This window comes from Tachysurus fulvidraco, chromosome 13 (genome assembly GCF_022655615.1).
Source record: "Tachysurus fulvidraco isolate hzauxx_2018 chromosome 13, HZAU_PFXX_2.0, whole genome shotgun sequence".
NCBI classification, from domain to species: domain Eukaryota; kingdom Metazoa; phylum Chordata; class Actinopteri; order Siluriformes; family Bagridae; genus Tachysurus; species Tachysurus fulvidraco.
In genome coordinates this window covers 13,639,742-13,662,669 of record NC_062530.1, presented here as the reverse complement: position 1 = coordinate 13,662,669, position 22,928 = coordinate 13,639,742, and the positions used below count along the sequence as shown (strand labels likewise).

At 37.5% G+C, this 22,928-nt stretch overlaps 1 protein-coding gene across 4 annotated transcripts in view; it reads right to left on the bottom strand.

Moving 5' to 3' along the window:
* Positions 1 to 6,601: 6,601 nt before the first annotated feature.
* srpra (SRP receptor subunit alpha) overlaps positions 6,602 to 22,928 on the bottom strand; it is a 34,064-nt gene continuing 17,737 nt past the window's right edge. For 3 of the 4 annotated variants that reach the window (XM_027161313.2, XM_027161314.2, XM_027161315.2), the window contains exons 8-14: positions 19,354 to 19,472; positions 18,567 to 18,653; positions 11,809 to 11,981; positions 10,407 to 10,617; positions 9,629 to 9,792; positions 7,434 to 7,532; positions 6,602 to 7,157 (exon numbers count right to left, since the gene is read on the bottom strand). In XM_027161313.2, the coding sequence (XP_027017114.1) occupies positions 7,029 to 7,157; positions 7,434 to 7,532; positions 9,629 to 9,792; positions 10,407 to 10,617; positions 11,809 to 11,981; positions 18,567 to 18,653; positions 19,354 to 19,472 (982 nt within the window). In that variant the 3' untranslated portion in view covers positions 6,602 to 7,028. Of the gene's footprint in view, positions 7,158 to 7,433; positions 7,533 to 8,859; positions 9,285 to 9,628; positions 9,793 to 10,406; positions 10,618 to 11,808; positions 11,982 to 18,566; positions 18,654 to 19,353; positions 19,473 to 22,928 lie in introns of those variants that run through there. The other variant, XM_047822271.1, reaches the window with a different exon arrangement.

Genomic DNA, 22,928 nt, shown 5'->3' with positions numbered 1-22,928 from the left:
TTTCAACTTGTGGTGGGATTTTTGATCTGCATATAATTAGAGTCAGACTCAGCGTTGGTGGTAAAAGCAAAGAGGTAATGGTGGTATTTATTTTGCTGCAGCCTTCCAATTCTTGCTTCTGAAGTCTTTCACCATGATCCACTTACCAGGTTTTAGGTCATGCAATCTATGCAATACAGTCATATGTGGTTTAGGAAGGGCATCCTTCACCTGTCTTTGAATATCAGATAACACAGTGAACATGTTTGTGCAATAATTCAATTCATCTTCACAATCGCTAATATTGGATCTCTGACTTCTCGGGGGGGGCCACTCATGGTTAATGGTGGTTAATATTCTTCCAAAAAGAATTTCAAATAGAGATTAGCTCTACCTTTTGTTAGTGCTCGCATGTGCATTAAAAATATTGGGAGGGCACATGACAAACCTGTTTCAGCACAGCATTTTGCTGAATAAACGGAATGCCGCTCCCAACATTGTTTGTTGCACATATACAACACAATGTTCAGAACATTTTTGGGAGCAATTATAACATGCCAATGTTTCCGTATTTCTGTTACCAACCCTCCTTTTGACATGTGGTCTTTACCATGTGCCAACGTAGAATAAAAAGGAAACAAAGTTTCCCTGAGGGACCATACTAAACACTTTGTATTTGGACACTTCCTTCAGCGTCGTGTCAAATCAATCAAATCACTCAGGTTGCTTTGCTACTGCCTTTGCCCCTGCAGCAGCTTTTGCTTTACCTATGTTTTACCTATGGAAATAGGATCATTATTACTCATATGCGCTTCACATTTACATATTGTAATTGCTTTTGAAAGTAGAATTGTATCCAAGAGGTCAGCTATCAGGCCCAAAATCATATGTGCTGTTTTTTGTTCCAAAAGCAGTTGCGACACTGCGTGTGGTACCAACAGAGTTAATTTGCTGTAGCCTACAATGTCTTGTGAGGCATTGACAGCTTTTTCTGCTGTAGCTACTGCTCTGAGACACATGGGCAGGCCTGTTGCCACTGGATCTAATTTAGCTGAAAAATATACCACTGGTCTGAGTTTGCTCCATGCTCTTTGAGCAAAACTGATGTCATGCATCCCTCTTTTTCATCCACAGCTTGTGTAAATGGTCTCATTGTGTCAGGGATACCTAATGTGGGTGTTGTCTGTAATGTCTGTTTCAGTTCTTTAAATGCAGCTTTTGCAGTCCATGTCACTTTGCTTTCAGCATTATGTAGGAACACATGCCTAAAAAAGACTAACTTTTTTTTTGTAACTAGTTTCTGAATTTTCTGAATTCCCTCTATTCTGCTTGACTTGAGGCATTTACCTTCTGCATAAATTAAATGTCCTCATGTCCCCCACAATCAAATCCCATCATCCCATCTGGCTCAGGCTTCATATCGCTCTGAAGATCTTGAGAAAGGGACAAAAAGTTGTAAACAGGTGTAGGTAAAAAGTTCACACACCCAGGTAATAAATGGCAATAAAATTATATGTTAAATACTCCCGCAAACACAGAAACACACAGGATTATTAAGAGCAGATTACTCATTTTTTGTTTGTACAGGATGAGGTTAAGATATAAAGATTTTTATTCTCATTTGTGTATGTTAAATGATAAATAATGTTCTAGATCATTTACTAATCTTATATGTGACACACACACACACACACTCAGGTAATCAGGTAATATCTTTAATTACTTCCCACACAGAATCATTAAAAGCAGCATATGCAACTTCCATATGCAACTTAACCTAATCCTGTACAAAGAAAAAAGGTTTTTTGTGAAGGCATTGTTTTTTTGTTAGTCTTTTTTTGCGGGGGTGGGTAGGGTACAAATTGTGCTAACAATGGAAAATGTGTTGTACCCTACCCACCCCCCTGCAAAAAAGACTAACAAAAAAAACAGATCTAATACAAAGTGTGCTAACAACGGAAATGTAGTTGTTTGTATTAGACAAACAACTAATTCTAAGACCATGAATATGTTGTACAAGTTAGCACTAGTTGAAGACCAAGAGCAAAACATTACCGACATAAATACGAAAAAATTTCACAGATTCAACCACTGTCTTGCATAGCCTACCTGTTAATGCGACAGCTTTCATGAACTTGTGAACTTTCGTGTAGTGTTCAGTCTTAGGCCTCGTTCACACTGCAAGTCTTAATGCTCAATTCGGATATTTTGCTCAGATCTGATTTTGTTCACATTACCTTTTAAAATGTGGCCTATATTGGATACCAGTGTGAACTGTTTGCTATTTCGAGCTGTACAAGTATTGTATCATCTGGTGCAAGCAAACATGCATGGTAATGCTATAATGTGATGTATTCAATGCAAACATTATGAGCTGGTTCACATAACACTCGACACACACACGTTACCAGTCACGTTTGTGTCACCTTCTGCTCATAATTGTAGATTGATGTAAAAGTCGATTTGGGTCTGATTCAGGATCACATATGGAAGTGGCCAAGATCTGATTTGAAAAAATCAGATCTGGGCCAGATTTGAGTGTTCACACTACTCCTGAAGAAGTCTGACCTGGTCACTTGACCACCAAAAAATCGGATTTGGGCCACTTTTACCTGCAGTGTGAACGGGGCCCTAGTTTCAAGAGAGCACCGCAGACACATACTGTGAGTGATGCTGCGCTTTAGTGATGGCCAGTTCGTGAACGAATTGTTCTTTTGAACCAGTTCGTTTTAGATGAACCGGTTCACCAAAACAGTTCTAAACAGTTCGCGTCTTGAGTCAGCGCTGATCAACAAGTTATTAAAGTTACTCACTTTCAGTCATGCCTGACAGTCGGTCCAACTCTAAATAAACTAATATCCGGGAGTATATGTAACTCCTGTACACTGAACTGACATGTTGTGCTGAGAGATCTGTGAGCTGTTGATACTGCGCATGCGTGAATTACTGAACCGATACAGCGAATCATCAGTACACTGAACTGAGAACTGCTTGTTTCGGACGCGTCCGAGAACCGATGAACTGGTACATCGAATCATCAGTACACTGAACTGAGAACTGTTTCTTTCGGACGCGTCCGAGAACCGATGAACTGTTGGTACTGCGCATGCTTGAAAAACTGTACTCGTACAGCGAATCATCAGTACACTGAACTGAGAACTGTTTCGGACACGTCCGACATATTGTTGATGCTGCGCATGCGTGAACCTTCAGAGCAAATTATACATATTGGGATATGCATAGTAACGATTCATAGGCTATTAAACATTTTTATAAAAAAAAAATCAATATATGTCACTCAATATATTTCAGTTAATTTTACTATTGACTGTTGTGCAGGTTAGTCTGTATTTTTATATGCCGCTTTTTGTAAGTTGATGAAGATTAGTTTATTAACTTTATATCTTTAAGACACGTAAAACATCCATGTTTGCACATAAATGCCTGTACTGCGTGTTTTAGTTGCAAAACTTAAATGTAAGAAACGTATTCAACTAAAGTTATGATTACAAAGAACTCTTCGAATGTGTTAAATGTAAATGTAAATGTTAAATTGAGTTAAGTTTTTTTTGACTAAGTTTTTTTTTTCCGCTAAAGTGTAGAACATATACAAAATAAAACCGGGATTATCCCTACATAAAGAATACATGTACTTACTTATAAAATGTAACAAAATGTAAGAAGAAAGTAAATTAATCTTAAAAGGAAGAGCAGGTTAACCCGGCACATCATTCATTTACATCATTAACCATTAATCACACACACACATTATATATATAGTAGAAAAAAATAGGCGCTTTATATATATATATATATATATATATATATATATATATATATATATATATATATATATATATATATATAATTTTTTTTATATATTTTTCTACTATTGTGTCCGTGGATACATAATTACCAATTGATTGGTGATTCAAGTTATAGTGTATAATAAAGTTACAGTAACCTAATCCAAATGTAACCTAATATGCATATATTATTATTTCATCAGAAGATACACCAAAACAGGCTGAAGGTTTAGGAAGAACTAATCAAGTCAAGAAAATGAGCATCAGACTAGGTTGATGAACCTCAGTTAAAAAATGAATCCAATCATCGTGTGTGCCTTTTCCAGTGCTGCAACAACAAAGGTAACACAGGCAGTGATTGACAAGCTGCTGATCAATTGTCTGGTCAGTTACAGTCCATGCCAGTGGTGGAGGCATTTTCATATATATTACAAATGTATGAAAAAACTTTACTAAAAAAATAATATGACAACATAATTCTTGAATCTAAATAGTTTGTAAATGACTGTATACAGGTATAAAAGTTCTATAATTAACTTTCAGGATGTAGCGAATTTGGCTCGCGAAGCAAGGTAAATAAATTACGGTTAGGTAAATAACTTGTTATAGTGACTATATTTTAACCCAAGTTGAAATTTACGGTAATGGAATTACCGTTACACTTATTTGGTCTGTTCATCCGCCGAACAGGCCGTGTAACCTTTACTAATTCTATGAAGGCGGTATCTTCCCGGCAAAGAAAGATTCGCTTTCCTTTTACTGTATACCGTAATTTAAATTAAATTAACTTAATAGAGCATGTAGTTCAGACCAGATATTGCAGGTACCTTCATTTGTGAGCGATACTCAGAGACAATCACTTATTTGGCTCAAAAATATGGCATTTAATGAATGAGACAAACACAACATAAACTAACTACACAAACAAACAAAAGAAATAGGGAAAACAAAGATTAAAATAAAATAAAACAAAAGAAATTAAAATTGGGGAAAGGGAGGAAGAGACTGGAAAGAAGAAATTAGAGAAAGGAAGGAAAGGAATGGCAAGCTTAAACTTCAAAATTAATCACACCCTAACTGGGAAATCGTCACAGAAACTTTACAACCTTTACAAACACATTACAAAAAGGGTTATAAGAATGAGAACCTTAGAGTACCTTATCTTCGGGTTTTATTAGTAAAAGGAATGTCTCATTGTGTTGTGTGTGTGTGTGTTGAGGGCCCCTAATCAGAGAAGCCGCATGGGGTTATCTGGTCTTTGTGTAGGCTCCAGTCATTCTGGAGCCAGGTGTGTGTAAAACTGGGTTGCTCATCGGTTAATTGAGGAGTAGATGTTGAAATTTAGGGTGCCTGGGAAATGAAATCTAAAATGACCGGTACCAGACGCTACAAGGACAATATTTAGAATCCCTACTTGATAGAATACCTAGAATATTTTTGCCAGATAGTGCTGCAAATGGTGGCTAAAATGCATATTTTGTAAATGTAATGCTATTATGTTGTTCCTTGAAAATTAAAGTGTCCACAGTGTCCAAAAACCTTTGACTGGTAGTGTATGCTGGTTCTGGATCTTATGGGACCTTTTCTCAGGATATACCAAACAAAACGAATAGCTTCTTTTTGTAGTGAACTAATGTTCCAAATGGAATAGTTCCCAATGCGAACATCCAAAGTGCAGGAAGAACCCTGTCAAGAACCTTGGTGGAGGAGATATTTACCCACCACAGTTTTATTGTAGACTACATCGAATGTACCACAAGTGCACTTGGGTGTCCTCTATAGGGTCCTCTAGAGAGAGCTATACCAACACCATCTCACACTGGCAGCCCCACCTATGAGCATCTGGAGAGACAGCAAGAGCTGAGGGAAATCATGAAGTGAGAATTTTGAAATAGCTCAGCATAAACAGAAACAGTACAAAAGTATTTTTTTTTTCCAAAAACTGAGATCTGGTCTGGGTTAAACTAAAACAGAAGTGTCTGTCCAAAGTCTGTAAAAGATTGGGTCCTGTACATTATTCAGTTTCATTTTTGGATGCCTCATTGGTACAGTAGCTGATACATTACGTGTACAAAATTTAAAACCTTTTTATGGGGTGCTAAATACTTCCATTGAAGGAGTAAATATGTAACAGTTACCCTGCAATGAAATTTTAATCCAGACCTTAAGTGGCAGCTAAAGAGAAAAACAAGCATTCTTGAGTATAGAGAAAGAAAAGGGAAAGAAAGGTACAAGGAGAGTTGAGTAATGGAATCTGGAAATCCTGCTGTAGTTAAGTTAAGTGAATTTTATTTCAAATGCTACTACTATTCAAATGCAAATATGAGGTTTCTCTGATGTATTTTTTACAGAGGTAATATAGAAATCATTTATATGGTTTATAAGTTTGCAGTGAAGCTAGCTGAGGTCTCGGTTATGGAGCCTTAAAAAGGAACTAAGAAGGGTCGCAAAATTCATTATTGACTTTTTGATTATGCTAGATTTGGGATTTATTTCATCATTCATCTTTCATCATTTCCTAATGCAGGGATATTACCAAGACTGGTTGATCACTAACAACCCTGAGAAGATTTTGTGTTGTGAATTATGTAATCTTCTCATGTTTTTGTTTATTAACACAGGTATTTGCTACCATCTAACAATTATACTTTATTATGCAACACTTTGCTGTGATTGAGTTGGTTTGTTGGTTATGTGTTTGATGTATGGGGCCGGTGAAAAACCCCACAAGAACAAAGAAAAGATAAGCACTTTCTAACTGGCACTGTTCTCATGGATATGCTGTTAAAATAGTAACAAATTAAGAGCAACAAAAATACAGTTTGATTTATTTTATTGTATCTGATTTCAACCGTTGGGCAGAGTTCAGTAGCACTAGTGGTTGTATCTAGAAGAAACTTCCAGAATAATTGTTTTTTTTGTGCTTTGATGCTGTAATAAACACATTAGTATAGATGCTGCAAGCATTAGCTGTGTTGAGACTTTCAAGCACTGGTCAATCAGTATTTACTGAATCCAGAAGTGTAAATACTCCTAACTGAAACATCTAACACCTTGAAGTATTCTTAATACCTCCCCTTAAATTAGGCTTTACAGTGGATTCTGAAGAAACAGGTATGTTCATAATTTAAAGTAAAACCTGAAATACAAGTTTTGAAACTCTTAAGACTTTAACACTATAAGTGATGGCTACTGCCTGGTCAATCCAACTAAACATCTTCATGCGCATAATTTTATTAAAACTTAAGCCTTCATAAGCGCATTCACAACAGCTCTGGCATTGAGGCTGCGAAGGTCATTATAGGTTTGTCCTGTACCCACAAACACAATCGGCTGACTTGTGATGTAGGTCATGGAAATTGCAGCTCCAACCTACAAAGAAAAAAACAGCATCCAAATACTACATTCAAATGTAAAAACTGATATGATAAGCTCAAGCATAAATTTGTGCAAACATTATCATTATATATATATATATATACACACACACACACACACACAGAGTATATATATAAATAATGATAATGTTTGCACAAATTTGCACAAAAGGTGTGTCCAAACTTTTGGTCTGTATATATGTATATATGTACATATACATACACATATGCATACACACACACACATCATGAAGGGCAGAAAAAGTCCTACCTTATCATCAATGGTGTCAAACTTGGTCAGAACTATGCCATCTATGAGTCTTGGATGATCAGACATGGAATGATCAGCCAGTGCCTGGTTAAACTTAACCTGCATACATACATTTTAAAATGCAAGTTATTGAAGTTACAAAAATTATATATTTGGTAGTATCTCATGTACAAAAGGCTACAGCAGGGGGCAGAGCTTTTTCTCACAGAGCCCCACAGTTATGGAACAGACTTCCAATTAGTGTTTGGGACTCAGGCACAGTGTCAGGGTTTAAGTCCAGGCTAAAAACACATTTGTTTAGTCTAGTTTTTTATGAATAGCTTTTCATAGGTAAAGTAGTACTTATGGAGGGTTCATGGGCATAGAGTGTTTCGTGAACTAGGATGTCTGGATGACAAGCTTACCACCCTTCTGGCTCTAGGCTTTTAGTTATGCGGTCATAGCTGGTCTCGCCGGAGACCCTGTCTGCACTTTGCACTTTTACATTGTCCATCCCCTGATTACAATCCTACCTAGCAATGTTTCACCTATCTCTCTCTCTCTGTCAAGCTATGTATGCCACTCCCGAGCTACTGGTGTTTTGAGTTCCTAGCCTTCGTCAATCCTGATGTTCTACCCCTGGTTGGAGTCTCGTCACTCTGTGATCACCCCTCCAGGGATTGATCTGCATTGTCAGCCAGTGTCTCATGGAATTGTTGTGAATGGAGCCACCCAGAGACTGTAATGCCTTCTTTGAAACAAAGTGGTGTGGTATGGTCTGGTATGGTGAGGGGAAGTCATGGCCTAATGGTTTGACTCCTAACCCTAAATGTGGGTTTGAGTCTCGGGCCAGCTCGGCACGACTGAGGTGCCCTTGAGCAAGGCACCGAACCCCTCCCCATCTACCGCAGCATAAATGGCTGCCCACTGCTACGGGTGTGTGTTCCCAGTGTGTGTGTGTTCACTGCTGTGTGTGCAGTTTGGATGGGTTAAATTCAGAGAACAAATTCTGAGTATGGGTCACCATACATAGCTCTATGTCACGTCACTTCATCAGCAATCAGGTCTGTGCTGAACTCAAATTTTTTGATGACCCATTAGTTCCCCATAAACCATAAACTGTTGTATAAAGGACATTATTTACATTTATATTATTTACTGTCCAGTGTCACCCAAATGATAATGGGTTCCCCTCAAAGTTTCTTCCCCATGTCATCTCAGTGGAGTTTTTAGTATAGTATTTTAAATTTTAAGTTAATATTTTGTTTTTATAAAAAAAAATTTAAATTAATTTTAAACCTTTATTTATTACAACTTCTAACTGTGTATATTTATGTATTTATTTTTATGCTTATATTCTTCTTATTATATATTTATAAGTTTCTTTTTTTTCCTCTCTCTTCTGTTTCCATACTTCTGTAAACCTGCTTTTAGACAATGGGAATTGTTAAAAGCACTATACAAATAAATTGAATTGAATAAAATGTTATAATTTATAGAAACAACAGAGAACATCTACATTGACATATCTGTGTTTCGATTAGATTCCATCAGCTTGAGGCTGAATTTATAACCACTTGTTGCCGTTTGAATATGATCTCACTATTAAGGAAGGTGGAATGTGAAGTACACAGTGTCAGGTTGAATTGAATCTTGGTGTGAATATATATTCTTTGTTATTTTTTACCTTGTAGTCAGCATCCTAAGGTAATAGACATAAATAAAGAAAATGAAAGGATGGGTTAAAGAGTACTACCAACTACAAGATATCAGTAGTAGTTTGGTTTGTCCAAATGATTATCCAGCCATATTTAAAACTTATTCAAGGCCTTACAGGAAATGTTGGTCGTGTGCTGTGGTAGTGGCTTCTTTCTGTGAAAGGAGATGTTGTGGCTCAGTGGAAAAAAAATAGTTTAGGTCCTGATAGTTTAGGAAGGGTTGAAATCAGAAAGTTGAGGTCAAATACTGGTGCTTTACTGTTAACATTTATCTGCTCAATCTTGTCTCTGTTGCAAGTTGTTCTGAATAAAAGCATCATTCTTGGACACTAAGTTTGTATCGCTAGGATCTACTAATCCTCCTCTCACACTGAAAATAAAAAGGTTTATACAGCAGATATTTATTTAAAAATTGTTCTCTGATATTTTTCCCCTTATTCTGGAAACAAAGTAATTATCTGCAGGAAAATGACAAGAGGAGTTCAGAAAAAAACTTACCAGCTGGTCCACAGCCTCATTTCCCACCAAAGCCTCTCCTACAAAAAGCACCAAGTCTGGAGAATTTACAGCAATAAGCTTAGCCAGAGCAGTCATTAGTGGTGCATTATCCTGCATGCGTCCAGCTGTGTCCACCAGCACAACATCAAACCCATGATTACGAGCTATAGGAGAAAAGGACGGTAAAGATGGAAAAATAACAAAAGAATATAGTTGATTATGTACAGTCAGGACCATAAATATTTGGACATTGACAAAGTTATTGTTATTGTATTTGTCTACTACAAATAAATGTGGCCAGTATAAAAAAAAAGATTATAAATAAATTTGAGAGTATTTACTTTTAAATCATGTGAATGGTATAGGAATTACAATATTTATGTGTTTGCCCACTATTTAAGGGACCAAAGGTAACTGGACAGCTAACGAATATAAATTGTTAGACATTTTTAATAATTATTTGCAAATTCTTAATAGTCAATGACTGCTTGAGGTCTGAAACCCATAGACATCACCATATGCTGGGTTTCTTCCCTACCAGGCTTTTACTGTAGCTGTCTGCTTGATCTTATGGAAGTCCGCTTTCAGTTTCGCCTTCAGCATGTGGAATGTATGCGTCATTGTATTCATGTCAGGTGACTTGAATTAATTAAGACTTGAGTTAATTGGCTGGAAGCTTTGCCAATGTGTCTAATTGTTTGCATTTATTAAGAGGATGTTGTTCCTCTTGACACATTTTTAAAACTAAATTTCCTAATGCTTTGCAATTATAAATTACCATAAGTAATAGCTTCCATTGCAATGCCAGCAGCATCCTTGCCATAACCCCTTTCAAAAAGCTGAACAACAGGGTGTCCCTGCTGCCGTGGAGGATGCAGAGAGTTCAATCGTCGTTGGTGAGTCCTCAGCTGTTCCACTGCACCCGCACGAAATGTGTCACATGCAGCAATCAGCACCGAGAAGCCATTTTCAATTAGCCAGTATGAGATCTGTAGGAAGGGATAATTATAATCATGTTTTTACAAGGTCACTGGAATGGTTCAATCATAAAGTTTATGGTTTTGTAGATATACTGTAACACCTCAAAAATAAGTCAGGTCCATAAATGGTCCAAAAATGACCTCTTTGTCAGGTACTGTTTTTCCTCTTTGGCACCTATTCGTCTTATCTATGTAAATTCATAGTAAATTAATTTTTAAAACAAAAATATTACACAAACAAGATGTTTGCACAATTTAATATTGACCTTAATTGACAATAGGGTTTAGCCTGATTATTTCAGGCTACTCTAATTGCTGTATAACTGAAACTTGGACAACTATCGTCTTTTAAAAATAGAAGTGTATTTAAAAATTTATTTTTTACATTAAATAAAAACAAGCCTTGACTTTTAATTTAAAAAAAACCCAGATAAATTGAATGCACTGAGCAGCCATAACATTAACAGGTGCCAGGTGAAATGAATATCTAACTAATTACAGTGCCATCTGGAAGCATATAATGGGCAAGTGTAAGAATCTAAGTGACTCCGAGAAGGGCCACATGGCTAGGCGACCGGGACAAAAATCTCCAAAGCAACAGATGGCATCTCCAGGTAAAAGTTTATTACCTCCAAAAAAGTGGTCCAAAGAAGGACAACTGAACTGGCCACGAAGACAAAGGTGCCCAAGGCTCACTGATTAGTATGTGCAACAATATCTAGCCAATCTGGTCTGACTCTGTAGAAGAGCTTGTGTAGCACAAACTTGAAAAGGTTAATGCTGCTATACTAGATGGGTGTCAATACAATGTGCCTTTGCAGTACCATCAACCTAAACATCCTTGTGGAACAAGTACATGCCTTTATGCCCTCATTCATGGCCTCATTCAGCAGGATAATGTGGCCTGCCACGCTACAAAAATTGTTCAGGAATGGTTTGAGGAACATAAAGAAGGTACTGACAATGTCAATTCCACAGATCTGAGTGAGCTGTGGGATTTGCTGGACAAATAACTCCTGTGTAGTCCATGCCTTGATGGGTCAATTGAGACACACAAGAAGGACCTACAGAATATTAGGTAGGTGATTTTAATATTATGGCTGATCAGTGTAGATTATTATAGTATTCTGTAAAAGCAATTATCCAAACAAATACTAATTTCCCAAAAACCTTGGTAAAAACAGCAGAATATGTAATGACCTTGGCAAGATTGGTGGATTTGCCGACTCCATTGACCCCACAGAAAGTAATAACGAAGGGCTTGTGCTGAGCCTGTGCCTCAAGTACATCTCTCAGAATGTCTACTCTTCGCTTTGGCTGCAAGATTTGCACCAGAGCATCCTGCAAAGCCTGCTTTACCATAGATGCCACAGCTAAAGAATGTTGGGAAATGAGAAAGGCAGGAGAGAAGAACTTACACAAAAAATTAAATACAGACATAAATACGTAAAATAAAACAGTTTAGTTTATATAAATGCATTTATAATTGAATAAAATTAATAGATAACTGAAAAATAAATAGCTTAAGGTTTTCCATAATAAAGATGATAAGCTGAAGTTATAATATAAAATAACATAAAAGTCTGTAAACCCAAAGCAGTTTCAGAATAAATAGTTGGTGTTCGAATTTTATTTTAATATTATGGGGCAGAATATTTGACACAAGCTGTGTTAGATTGCTCATCAATGTTATCATCAAAGCCACATGGATTTCTTCCAACTTAACTTACCTATGAAACACAAGAGACTGTCAAACTAAGTCATAACACAAGATTGTTTTTGCTAACTTGTTAAATTGATAGTTATGGCTAAATTGCAATGCATTAGCTGACTAACTACAATATATGTTGTGTTATTAGCTAAATTACACCATATGCTAACTCCTTCTGAGTGTTTTTTTTTACTATCCCTCTCATATCAGCAAGGCAACATACAACTTCTGCAACTGAGAGGAACATGTAGTATTATTATCTAAATAATTATTATCATAAATACAGGCAGCAGAGGCACAAACCTTGTCATTCTGAAATTCAAGTTAACCAACAAGAATAAATCTGTTGTCAAGAACTTTGCAAGTGGCTGCAATTGTAGCAGTATGATGTGCTTATAGTAATACATTTATTCTGACTCTCACTCAGATAGGGATGTGATGTCTAGCATGTCAGATACCTAAACAGGTCTTCCAATGTTTACAGTAAGTGGCAGCAGGTATGTTAGATGTTTACTAAAAAAGCACTGTGAAACTGCAATAAAAGGAAAATGAAAGTCACAATGTGCTTCTTAATATTGCAGTAATAAACAATAAATCCTTAATAATTATGCAAAACATAAAACTCTGAGTAACACAATAATCCTGAGTGATTAGCATCAGTGCTAACTTAACATCGGAAATGCCATAGACATTCTAAAAATGGTCTATGGTGCTTTTTGGAGGCGAGTGGACATAAGGGTCGGTGTTACTTTTGGAAGCAAGTAGACAGAAAGCTATGGTGCCAAAACATTTGGAGGTAAGTGAAGATGAGCATGTGATGTCATCCGAATAGTCTTGAGGAAGTACTCCTCATTGTTCTGAGTGTTTTGATATACGACATGTCAATGTTGTAAAAAGTTTTTTGATTTTGCATATTTTGGGGGCGGGGCTGCAGGACAACTGAAAGGCCAGTCGGTACACCAATTTAAAACTTTGTTCAGAGTATCACTCTAAAGGAGCTGGCTGAGTTTGGTGTAGATAGTTCGAAAGCTTGCCAAGTTATAAACCTCCAAATTTTATAATGGGAGTCTATGGGAAAAAAGGCCAATTTGTGACCCAGTACCGGAAGTACCGGTACACTGATCGCTTAGAAAAGTAATAGCAACAAACTTCAGACTAGGCTCTACGACATATCCAAATTTGGTGCATGTGGCTCGAAAGCCCTAGGAGGAGTTACTCTTGATATATATTTGTCTAAGCTTAAATAGGAAAACAATGTTGACTTCTACAAAGCCAACATAATAATGAAATGTACATATCAGAACTTTACTACTGCCATGCCTCACTCTGGGAGCCATACCATTCTTTACTATACTCCTTGCCCTTGTGACACCATATATTTCGGGAACCATCAGCTCCAAAAAGAGGGATTTGGTCTTATCAGACCAGAGAACAGTTTCTTTATTTTAGTAAAAAAGGGAAAAAAACACTTGGCTTTAGTAGTGGCTTATTATGGGACAACAACCACACATTCAACTTCTGCGTAATAAAGCGTCTTATTACGTGAGAAGACGGTCATTACGTTGGCTTTGTAGAAGCCAACATTGTTTTCCGTTATAAGCTTATTATGTTGGCTTTGTAGAAGCCAACATTCTGATTTCCGTTATAAGCTTATTATTATTATTATGTTGGCCTTGTAGAAGCCAACATTCTGATTTCCGTTATAAGCTTATTATTATTATTAATGGTGCTTGCAAAGCATCATTAATGTGCTTGCTAAAGCACATTCATATTCTCTTGCATACTTATTATTATTATTATTATTATTATTATTATGCTTCTTCTTCCGGACACTTTTTCGGCACGTAACTTGTCCCGCAGCTTTTGTCCTAGACCCATAAATGAGGTGTCAAATCGACCGGCTCATTGAGGAGAGGTGTACTATGGATTTTATAAGCGATCAGAATTCCCAGTATGGAAGCTCAAAGGGGTGTTTTTTTCCCCCATAGACTTGAATGGGGAATTCTTAAAATCTCTCTGTAGATGTGCTAACATCCAAAAGAGGGCAGCAGACACCAGTGAATCTGTCAGATCACACAACGTGGAAGTAAACAACTAAGCCGGAAGTACAGATTTCGGTCAGAAACGCGTTTTGGATTAAATGGCTTACATATTCCAGTTCCTTAGACTCTTTTGGATTTTTTACAAGCATTTGTTTTGGAAAATATTACCCCAGTGAAAAAAGGGAAGCGTTTTGAAGGTAAGCGCTAGTTCAGGTGACTTTCAACTTGGATTAAATTAGTATGATGGCTATAAATCATATTATGCTTTGTGTGTGGGCTTAATAAAATCCTGAGAATCTAATCTTTCAAACAATATAAAATTTAACTGTGTATTTAGAGGATTTATGCTTAAAACTAGTGGTGGTTTGCCGTGGACGGCACTGCGGTCACATATGTTGTTGTTTCTGCCATTTGTATAACCTTTTGTTGTTTTCAACTATCAGTGTAGTTTTTATAATTTTTTAATTCAGTTTAAACTAATGTCCTTTTAAAGCAGCAACGACTCTTTAAGAGCCACCCATTAATTCAAATTAAGCGCATTTCGCTCATTACATAATTATTTTTTAAACATATGACACATGTATATGACAAAGAATGATAAGAATGACTGTAATATAATAAAGCTTGGGTACTGGTAGACGCGCCATTCTTCACATTAGTGAATTAATACATAAAACCGCAAAGGCTTTCTCGTCTTCCTGAATGGCCTAGTGGATAGCGATTCTGTTTACCATGCAGAGATTCGGGGTTCGAATCCACCCTTGGACAGTATTTTTTTTCCCTAACACTTTATAATAAAGGTTCATTAGTTGACATTAGTTACCACATTACTTAACATGAACTAATAATGAACTGCACTTCTACAGCATTTATTAATTTTGTTCATGTTAATTTCAACATTTACTAATACATTATTAACACCGTGTTAACATTACTTAATATACTGTGAACTAACATGAACAAAAGAATAAACTTTATTTTAACAAAGATTACTAAATACAATTATTTATTGCTCATGGTTAGTAAATGTTAGTTAATACATTAGATTTGAAATAATGCTCCTTATTGTAATGTGATTATATTTTTTTCCCAGTAGTTAATATACTGTGAACTAACATGAACAAAGAATAAACTTTATTTTAACAAAGATTACTAAATACAATAATTTATTGCTCATGGTTAGTAAATGTTAGTTAATACATTACATTTGAACTAATGATCCTTATTGTAATGTGATTATATTTTTTCCCAGTAAAATCACTGATTGATGCTTTAGTTCAAGATCTTCATGGCGCTTGTTTCAGGAAAAGATAAATGGATTTTCAGGTGTGCTCTTTTGTTGCAGGTGAGAAACTAGTCTGCAAATATAACCATAGTAACTGTGTAGCCATACCCTAGCAACCATGTAGTGCACCTTACGAACCATATTGCAATATAAAGAAGCCATATCTCAGTTACACAACATAAAACACTCAGCACGATGAGGGGAACTGACGTCACGTGTAGCCCCGCCCCCAAAATAAGCGAAATCAAAAATTTAGCACAACATGGACATGTCATATATCAAAACACTCAGCACGATGAGGGGAACTGACATCACGTGCAAGCACATTCACATTTTCTTTAGGACATGTACTGTTCTAGTTCTTTTCGGCGCGTAACTTGTCCCGCAGCTTTTGTCCTAGACCCATGGATGGGTGTCCAATCGACCGGCTCATTGAGGAGAGGTGTGCTATGTCTTTTATAAGCGATCGGAAATCCAGAATTCCCAGTATGGAAGCTCAAAGGGGTGTTTTTTCCCCATAGACTTGAATGGGGAATTCTTAAAATCTCTCTGTAGATGTGCTAACATCCAAGAGAGGGCAGCAGACACCAGTGAATCTGTCAGATCACACAACGTTGGAAGTAAGATCTAGTAAAGGTCTTTAAAGCTTGTTGCTATATTTCACAGTTGTTAGAATTGGTGAGCTTCCAGTTTCATTTCATATATATATATATATATATATATATATATATATATATATATATATATATCTCGTGGGATCGCCCCCTATTTTCATGATTTTTGTTTGATTCGTTAGGCCCTGGACTACACATCTGACGCCTCAGTTACGCCTCAGTGTAGTTTTATAAGCCTCCTAGGACAAGTGAGAGCCGAAACAAAAGCCGGAAGTGAACTGCTGTTTACAGTTTTCGGTCAGAAACGTAATATTTGTGAGGCGAGCGTTTTGGATTAAAGCGTTTTGGACTACAAATCTGACACCTCAGTGTAGTTTTAAAAGCCTCCTAGGAGAAGTGAGAGCCGAAACAAAGGACAGAAGTGAACTGCTGTTTACAGTTTTCGGTCAGAAACGTAATATTTGTAAGGCGAGCGTTTTGGATTAAAAGGCTTAAATATTCCAGTTCCTTAGACTCTTGTGGATTTTTTTTCCAAGCATTTGTTTTGGAAAATATTACCCCAGTGAAGAAAGGGGAGCGTTTAAAGGTAAGTGAACAACTGGACTAGCGCCGCCTAATTCAGGTGACTATCAACTTGGATTCTAGTTATTCTTCTTCTTCTTCTGGACACTTTTTCGGCGCGTAACTTGTCCCGCAGCTTTTGTCCCCATAAATGAGGTGTCAAATCGACCGGCTCATTGAGGAGGTGTGCTATGACTTTTATAAGCGATCCGACCAATGATGTTCGCACAGCGGACGAAAAAGCAGCCAAAAAAGTCCCATAGAAATGAATGGGAAATTCCTAAAATTCAAGCGAAATCAAAAAAATTTAGCACAACATGGACATAGTCATACATCAAAACACTCAGCAAGATGAGGGGAACTGACGTCACATGTAGCCCCGCCCCCAAAATTTGCAAAATCAAAAATTTAGCACAACATGGATATGTGACAAATCAAAACACTCAGCACGATGAGGGGAACTTGCCACGTGCAAGAACATTCACATTTTCTTTAGGAAATGTACCATTCTACTTCTTCTTCTTCCGGACACTTTTTCGGCACGTAACTTGTCCCGCAGCTTTTGTCCTAGACCCATGGATGAGGTGTTAAATTGACTGGCTCATTGAGGAGAGGTGTGCTATGACTTTTATAAGTGATCTGACCAACGATGTTCGCACAGTGGATGAAAAAGCGGCCAAAAAAGTCCCATAGAAATGAATGGGAAATTCCTAAAATTCAAGCGAAATCAAAAATTTAGCACAACATGGACATGTCATATATCAAAACACTCAGCACGATGAGGGGAACTGCCTCATGCGTGTTTTGGTCACATCACGTGACGTCACGTGTAGCCCCGCCCCCAAAATAAGCAAACTCAAAAAGTTAGCACAACATGGACATGTCATATATCAAAAACACTTAGCACGAACTTGCCACGTGCAAGCACCATTCACATTTTCTTCAGAAAATGTACCGTTCTAGTTATTATTATTCTTCCGGACACTTTTTCGGCGCGTAACTTGTCCCGCAGCTTTTGTCCTAGACCCATGAATGAGGTGTCAAATCGACCGGTCACGTGATTTTTAAAATTTGCACAACATGGACATGTGACATATCAAAACACTCAGCACAATGAGGGGAACTGCCTCACGGGTATTCAAATCACGTCACATGCTCATGTCCGCTCGCCTCCAAAAGTATTGGAACCCTAGCGGTCCAGTAGCTTTCACAATCTTTGTCCACTCACCTCCAAAAAGCACCGGCCTTTGTGAATACTTGCACCGCCAAAGCCAACATCAAAGTTTGTCACGACGAACTTTCCAAATCTAGTTCTATTTGCTGTTTCACAATTTTTGCCACTTCTGAGGCAACTGGCTTGCAATTTACCTGTACTTTTGAATCTGTTAGCAATTTCACTGAAACTACCACATTCCAATTTAGTATTGTATTGGACAAACTTCACACATCTGCACTTCCATACTGTTACTACCATACTTTTTTATATCCTTTATGTTATTTAGTATAAAATATTTTCATATTTATTTAATTTTAATTGAAGAACACTCAATGCAATTCATTCTTAAACAGAAATTGAGGGGAATCTATCAAATTCACCCGTATCATTTTAGTAACCGCTACAAAAAAAAATCATTCACCACATAAAGAAATAGAAACTAGTGAAAACTTCTGCACATTTAAGTGTTAAAGCCTATTGGTAAAAAGAAAAAAATCATTTAAACCAGCTCTTTAGCAAGCATACTCACTGGTGAAAGTTCCCATGACCTTCCCTTCCAGTTTCCTGGCCACAGAATCACAAAGTTGTGAAGCAATATCAGCTGCTACATTCTTAGCTTCAAAACAAAAGACCACATGACTTGTCACTAAAATTGTGTCAAACACTTGATTAAGGTACAAAATAATCCACAACATGTTTAAAATGGTTATCAAAAACTATACATCAGCATTATACATCATAGGATCACTATATTATAATGGGCTCTCAAATTTCAAAGACTCGGTTTTTCATGGCATGTAATCCAACAATGGTGTTCTCCTAAATTTAGATCCAGTGACTGGGAAGGCAACTAAGGAACACTATTCTATAGAAATTACTACATTATTATTAGAAAATGGGTCAGTTTTGTCCAGGAATAGCTACACATGCTCAGCAAAATCTGATTGATATTAAATGGCCCAAAAAGTATCAAGTGCAAAACATTTTTTTCCCCACACCAGTACACCACCTCCATGAGCATCACAGTATGTTTTTTCTTTATTGCACTATTCTGAGTAAACTCTAGACTGTTGTGGATGAAAATCTAAGAAAATCAGCAACAACAATCACGCCAGAGTCAAAAACTCTGAGACAGCAATATCCCTTTTCTGATAGCTAAATTCCTCAATGAGTGTGTATCAGAATGCTCTTTGTCAACATTATGAGCAACTCAGGTGCGGACACACACTTGCTAGTACTTGTGCAAATATAAATACATAATTTATAAGTAAGGTTTGGAGAGTAATGTGTTAATAGGTGAAGGACAGTTTGCATACCAATTAGGTGATCTTTCATCTTCTCCAAAACAGGTTCCATATCTTGATGATTCAGGGTTTTTGAGCCAACCAGACCTTTCAGAACTCCAAACATACCACCAATACCACCTTTTCTGTCTCTGACAAAATATAAAATACACACATGAAAAATTTTTACAGGCATGAGAAACATACAGTCATTTCAAGAGAAACTCATTAACATTCTTCACAGTCTTCTCAGTCCTCTACTGGGACAGCAAGTCCAATTCTTAAGATTTTGCAGTTTGGGTTTAGATTTAGATGTGCCAAACAAATAAGAACACCAAATGTTCAGGTGAGTAAAAGCACAGGTAACACTTAATATTTGGCTAGACATACCTTATTTATTTACAGTGATATAAATATCAAGAAATGAATGCTGAAATTATATTCTGTTAATATTTGTATATATATAACAAATGTCTTTGAATAACAAAAACAAAATAACTTGCATTGCTGTTCCAATACTTCTGAAGGGACTGTATCTTTTCTTAAATTAAAGAAAAAATGTTTCCTTTACCATTTGTATATTACTTATTATAATAGAAAATGTAACAAATCAGCTATACAGAAATCTGGCTGTAGCTTCAAGCCTAAAAGAACAAACCAAAGGCAACAGTTACAAGGAAATCCCTCAGCTGACATTCAAGATAATGAATTTTAAAATCATTACAGCATATAGATTTAAAGGCAAAACAGTAAAACCTTTGTCTATAATGAATGACCAGTATATTGTGTAAGTCAGGCAATAAGCTCAGGTTATTGACGTAATTGTCTTGTATTCTGGACTAACTAGAAAATCCAGACAGCAAGGCAGACAGACAGAAGCCAAACCTAGAAGAAAACAGTATTTCTGATATATTATTATTACAAGATTAATATTACTTTAATATATACAGTACAGGGTTGCTTGAAATTTTGTGAATTCTTTAGAAAATTGTATAGTTCTGCATAAATATGACTAAAAACATCATTCGATTTTTACACAAGTCCAAAAAGCAGGCAAAGTGAACCCAGTCAAACAAATAGACAAATATATTATACTTGGTAAATTTTTTTATTCAGGAAATTGTTCCAACATTAGATATCTGTGAATGGCAAAAGTATGTGAACCCCTAGGTTTAGTATTTAATGTCAAGTTCAAATTAGAGTCCATCTGTTTTTAATCAATGGGATGACAATCAGGTCTCTCTACATGCCCTGTTTTATTTAAAGAACGGTGCTATATCAAAGTCTAATGTTCATGTCACGTGCGTAGAAATGGATTATGGGAAAAACAAGACCATTGCTGAGAAAGATCATGTGGACAACTCAAAGGACTATTGGAAAATGTGCACAAATAAAAAAAGTCTAAAATATAACTTTTTTGTTCTGGATAAGTACGTCTGCCAAATGCTGTAAATGTAAACTTCTGTGAAACACAATGAAGCAGAGCTAGAAAAGTCCTTGTTTGTTGGGGTTAGGTGTAGTAGTTCATTTGTTTTGTTGGCAAGGGATTGAAATTCACTGTCAGCTGAATACTCGGCAGTGGTGGTTCTAAAGCCAATTTAAGCCTTCACGGAGTTAAGAGCATGCTCATGGACATAAATGGACAAAAATCTGAAAAATATTGGCAGGTGTGAATTGCCTAATGTTCAACAATTCATCCATAGTAAATGTTAGCCAAAAATTTAACTAAGAACAGTACAGTACAACAGTACAAATAAACAATAAACAAAAACATTGAAGTCAAAATTTAACTTAAGGGTTAAACAGACAATGTTCAAAATAAGAGCCAATACATGTATACATATCACTTATGGCTAAAAAGCATACAATAGCTATTAATGCCCTCCAACAGCTTTTAAGACCAGAATAGGAATTTCACTGGTAAAACTGCAAATTTGCATCTTTTCAACAGTCAAAGATAGCTTACTGTCATTCTAAAACAAGTGGTACATGAAAGTAAATTATACTGGGTACTGAGGTCCCATTGATAGCAGCCAAAATATGCAACTTGGAGCAGAAAACAAACTATAAATATATAAATATATAATCTACCTCGGGAATTCAGCTAGGTCATTGACAGTGCCGTTTATATTCCACTTCAAGCGGACACGGACACTGCAGTGTGGGACTTACATGAGACACTAACGCTACACCAAACACAGCATCGGGACGCTGCACTCATTGTGGTGGGAGACTTTAACAGTGCCAACCTCAAGCGTGCAGTACCGAACTTTCAGCAGCACATCACCTGCCCCACCAGGGGTGAAAGGACACTGAACTACTGCTACACACCGTTCAAAAACAGCTACAAGGCACAATCATGTCCACTGTTGGGAAATCGGACCATGCCACCATCTTCCTCATGCCTGTTTACAAACAAAGGGTGAAGCAAGAAGCTCCTGTTCAGAGGGAGGTCGCGCTCTGGACTAACCAATCGGTGGCCACTCTGCATGACGCCTTAGATGACGCAGACTGGGACATGTTCATGCGCAGCACTGATAACGTCACCATGTTTACGGAAGCTGTTGTGGGATTCATTGAGAAACCTGCAGATGATACGGTGCAGAAAACCACCATCAGAATGTTTCCCAAACAGAAGCCATGTGTGGATAAAACCATCCGCAACGCTCTGAGATCCCGCTCTGCTGCCTACAACACGGGGCTCATGTGTCTTAGTGTGCATAGAGCAGTGAAGGAAGCAAAGCGGTTCTACAGGAGGAAAACTAGAGTCACAGTTCCAACATGGCCTGTGGCAGGGACTAAGGAACATTACGGACTATAGAACACCAGCTTCTAGAAAGGGGAAAGCGGACGCTTCTCTGGCTGATGAGCATAACATCTTTTACGCTCGTTTCGAGGCTGCAGCTAACCATGCTAGCGGGACAAACAGCATGCACGCTGAGAGAGCTGGAGAGGTACACACCGGGAAGGCAGCAGGACCAGATGGCATCACAGGCCTAGTTCTGAAAGCCTGCGCTGAATAGCTAGCACCGGTGTCCATTAAGATATTCAACCTCTCACTGGAACAATCTGTTATCCCCTCATGCTTCAAACAGTAAACCATTGTTCCTGTACCGAAGACACCCCGGCCAGCCTGCCACAACGATTAACGTCCTGTAGCCCTGACCTCAGTAGTGATAAAGTGCTTCGAAAGACTGGTCAGAGACTTCATCACTGCATCAATACCAGACACACTGGATCCACTACTGTTTGCATACCGCCAGAACCGCTCTACTGAGGAAGCCATCGCTCATCTTCTTCACACTACGATGAGCCACCTCAAAGAAAATGGAATTATGCAAAAATGCTGCTTGTGGACTACAGTTCAGCGTTTAACACCATAATTCCCTCCACGCTCACCTCTAAGTGGGAGGTCCTGGGACATAGCCTGCCGCTCTGTCGATGGATCTCCAACTTCCTGACAGACCAACCACAAGCCGTACGGGTGGGCAGACACACCTCATCCACCCCCCACCCTCGGCACTGGAGCTCACAACCCTGGGGAGCTCCAGTGCCGAGGGTGGGGGTGGATGAGGTGTGTTTGCCCACCCGTACGGCACTCTCGTGGG